General features: G+C 32.2%; 1 protein-coding gene across 1 annotated transcript; it reads left to right on the forward strand.

Moving 5' to 3' along the window:
* Window positions 1-2771: 2771 nt before the first annotated feature.
* LOC122010855 (nucleobase-ascorbate transporter 12-like) lies at window positions 2772-3849 on the forward strand. Its single transcript, XM_042567328.1, has 3 exons — window positions 2772-2849; window positions 2959-3245; window positions 3487-3849. Exons 1-3 carry the CDS (start codon window positions 2789-2791, stop codon window positions 3706-3708), a joined length of 570 nt encoding a protein of 189 aa, XP_042423262.1. The 5' UTR covers window positions 2772-2788; the 3' UTR covers window positions 3709-3849.
* The last annotated feature ends 258 nt before the right edge of the window (window positions 3850-4107 follow it).

The raw sequence follows: 4107 nt of genomic DNA on the forward strand, positions 1-4107 counted from the left end.
TATGGTTTATTGTTACAATTTCACCAACTTATTATGAGTGATCATTATTTTTTAATCCACATGATTGTTTTGTATCTAAATTTTATTATTTAGTATCTAAATATTATTTTCTCAGTTGCAACTGTATTGCTTTACTTATGCTGGGAAATTACTGCATTGCTTTATGTTTGCTGGGAAATTCTAATATCTAGCAAGACAGAAAATCCCTGATTTGAACTGCAAGAAGTTTACTAATATTGTTGTGTGAACAAGTTTACTCTTGAAAAATTCAACTTCTAGTAATTTTCTCATACCATGTTATTCTCATTAAGTTAATAGTTCATCATTTCTATTGAGAGGTTTACTAATATCAATTGATGTGGTACACTTTACATAAATATAGCTCATTCATTTTCAACCGACCCTTAATGTTTGCCTTCCGCCATTTGTTCTTCTAGACAGGAAGTACTTTGCTCATATCTTTTTCTTGTATATTTTTAAGTATCTTAAATGTGCTTGTCCTCAAGAAATAAAAGAATTTGCATGTATACATTTCTGGTATGTTTAATATGCAAGACTGTTCATAGTAAGTTCTCATGTATGGATGTTACTATCATCAGCCATAACTTAGTGTTATGAGTGATCATTATTTTTTCCAACTTATTATGAGTGTTTTGTATCTAAATTTTATTATTTAGTATCTAAATATTTTTTTTCTTTGCAATGATAGGTGTCTGTATAAAAAGATGGTGAAAGATACAAAGACAAAGAAATTCAGATTTATGAATCCTCACAAACTCCCATATCTGGCAAAAACGGCACAAGACAAATCAGTTAAGCTTGAAACCCTGAATCAAAGGGCAACTCTTTTAGCAGATAAGCTGACAAGTGCATCAACAGATCAACTAGTGTTAGTGCCATGTAATGTCGGGTAAGCAAGAAGTAAAACATCACTTTCAATTGCTTCCTTTCGATAATTTATTCAATTTTATGATCTAATCCTATGTATTTGCCTAGTTTCCATTGGAATCTTAGTGTTATTGAACCTTACAAGGATGCTATTTACCTGCTGGATTCCCTAAGTTGCCGCATTCACGATGATGATTCAAAATACGTAATGGAAATGTGAGTTCAGATTTCTTTTAGTAAATATTTATTATAATAAAAATCTTATTTAACAAATATTCTTAACGTATGAAGGGCCTTAAAATTGTTTAATTCAACCAAGGGAAGGAAAGGTAGGAAAAATGTTAAGTGGGAAGTAGTTAAGGTATGTGTACTTTTGTTTAACATATATTGTAATGTGTATAATTTTCATTAACAATTTGACTCTAATTACTATATATAGGCTCCTCAACAACCGGATGCGAAACAATGTGGTTTTTTTGTGATGCGATTTATGAGAGAAATTATTGAAGAAGTTGAGACTATTGAGAGAGATTCGCTGCAATCAATAGTAACATTATTTAGCTTATCTCAAATTATTTGACATAAACTATTTAAAATTGCAAAGTGATCAGTGTTGATTATTTTTTCCATTAACATAAATTGTGTATGCTCACAGTTCACAAAAATAGGGTACTCTCGTGAACAAATTGATGAGGTTCTGTCCGAGTTGGCGGAGTGCATACAAGATCATATTTATGAATAGGTATAGAATGATAGTTGCCATAATTCTATTTAGATTTAAGTTCATGGAATGGTGTTTTTTTTTTGTGGAATCATAGTTAATGCCAATTTTTTTGATGCAGTGCATAGTTACCAGATCGACCTTAAGCAGTTGACCCCAAAGAAAAGTTGTCACTGAAGTTTAAAAACTTGTGAAAATTTTTAGTGAATGATGATGTTTTGTGAATGATGATGTTTTGGAAAAATTGTCACTTAGGTGAAAGGATGTTTTCTGGATTAATATGCAAGTACAAAGCACTGTATTATATGTTATTCTGTAAAGTTCTGTCAGTGTAAATTATCTAGTTTCTTTATCTAGCTTTTGTTCCACTATTGGGTTTGTTTTTCTAATAATTACTCATGCAGCAAAATACTGAGCAAGAAGCTGTAGATCTTATAATCAGGTAAAGTAGAAAAAGTTAACTACTTCATTATGCTTTCATCTTAGTATTTGTATATTTGATTTGTCTTCTTTGAACCAGCTTCAAGTCAAAAAGCCAAATCCTCTAGATAGCTGTTAAAAATAAGGTATTATTTGGTTTGTCAGTGATCTTAATATTTGGTAATATTTGGTCTTTGATGCTCACGACAGAGTTCCAACGCTGCATGATTACCTTGTTCAAGCAGATTGCTCGCTGCCTCAGTAGCTCGCATTTTCAGGTTTGTTTCATCATTGATATTCCTTCTTTTTAGTGTTCTATATTAAAAGGAAATACTAACTGTCGATGAGATTGTTATCCTCTTGCTTGAACATGAACCAAAGTATATAAATTTGACCTTTTGATCTGAAAGTATAAAAAAAAGTTAATTGGATACTAGTTTTTTATTTTATTTTTTTGCAGTTGCATTTGTTGTATTTTCATATGTTTCTCAGTGAACTTCTAAACAATTCTTTTTTCATTAATTTATTAAGGCTTATTATAAGTTTCAGTTTGATGGTGCAAATTGTTTTCTTTTGTAATCCATCTGTTTCTTCTTTGGTTTAGGAAAGTTGAAGTGAATCCCTTGATAGCTGTTTCATAGGTTTGTTCCATTATTTTCCAGTACGTACTGGAATCACTATCAATAGCCCTCAAGGACTGTTTACAACCTTGCAATCAAATTAATTGGACTTATAAATCACACTATTGCTACAACTAAAATGGGTAGTCGGAGAGCTATTGAGCTCGGTGCTGTCATTCTCATTCTGTTATCTTTTGTTGGTAAGCACCAATGCTATTTCTCCTCGCTATACATCAAAAGAAAGAATTCTTGTTACTTTTTTTTTCTTCCTGTTATCTAGCAATTGTTGCCATCCCAATTTTTGATCAGGGAAAATAGGAGGATTTATAGCTTCTATCCCAGATGTCATGGTGGCTGGTCTTCTTTGCTGTATGTGGGCCATGATTGCTGCTCTGGGCTTGTCAAACCTGCGATACAGCGAGACTGGAAGCTCCAGGAATAATATCATAATTGGCCTCTCATTGTTTCTCTCATTATCAGTACCTGCCTACTTCCAGCAATATGGACTTATTCCATCTTCAAATTCATCCGTTCCAAGTTACTTCCAACCATATGTTGTTGCATCTCATGGACCTATTCATACAAGTTCTCGAGGGGTATGTCTTCTTCTTCTCCTACAATGTTTGTGCTGATTATTACCCATGTGACCTTATATTAGTGTTTAGACTTGAAATATCAAGTTAGCACTTAGAAGTTACGTGGGGTATGATGCCCACATAATTATACTCTTGAATATATTCCCTTTGACAAATCAGTGATAGATAATCTAGTTCATAGGATCTTTCTGGAGTTTGAAGTTAGAATAGATCTGATTACTGATATGTGTGACAATTTCAGGTGAACTATGTTCTGAATACTTTGTTTTCATTTCACATGGTGATTGCATTTATTGTTGCATTTATTCTTGACAACACTGTTCCTGGGAGCCGTCAAGAACGTGGAGTATATGTTTGGTCTGAACCAGAGGCAGCAAAAAGGGAACCAGCCATTACCAAAGACTACGGCTTGCCTTTCAGAATCGGACGTATGTTCACATGGGTGAAATGGGTTGGCTTATAGCACATTGCGGACGGAAAAGATCCATTACCAAATTGACAGTTTTAACTTCATTCTTCCTTCTGCCACTACTAGTCTACTATTGGATCTTGTTCTAGGTTTAGCGATTTCACGAGTGAATTTTAAAACAGCGGTTAGTCAATGATGAGGTTTTGTAAAACTTGTGTGTTTGAAAAATTATTGTCATGAAGTTAAGGATAACTTGTATGATACAAATTTAATTTGTGGATCAATATGTATACATTTTGTTTGTATAATATAAAGTTTTATTTATTTGTTAAATAGTCTTATTATAAAAATGATTGTGGTTGTGGATATTCAATTATATGTAAATTTTGAGTATTTTTTATAATTTTTGCTATTTAATTAAGAAAAACACTATTTTTTATAAATTTAAAAAGA

Source organism: Zingiber officinale, chromosome 1A (assembly GCF_018446385.1).
Source record: "Zingiber officinale cultivar Zhangliang chromosome 1A, Zo_v1.1, whole genome shotgun sequence".
Taxonomy (NCBI): Eukaryota; Viridiplantae; Streptophyta; class Magnoliopsida; order Zingiberales; family Zingiberaceae; genus Zingiber; species Zingiber officinale.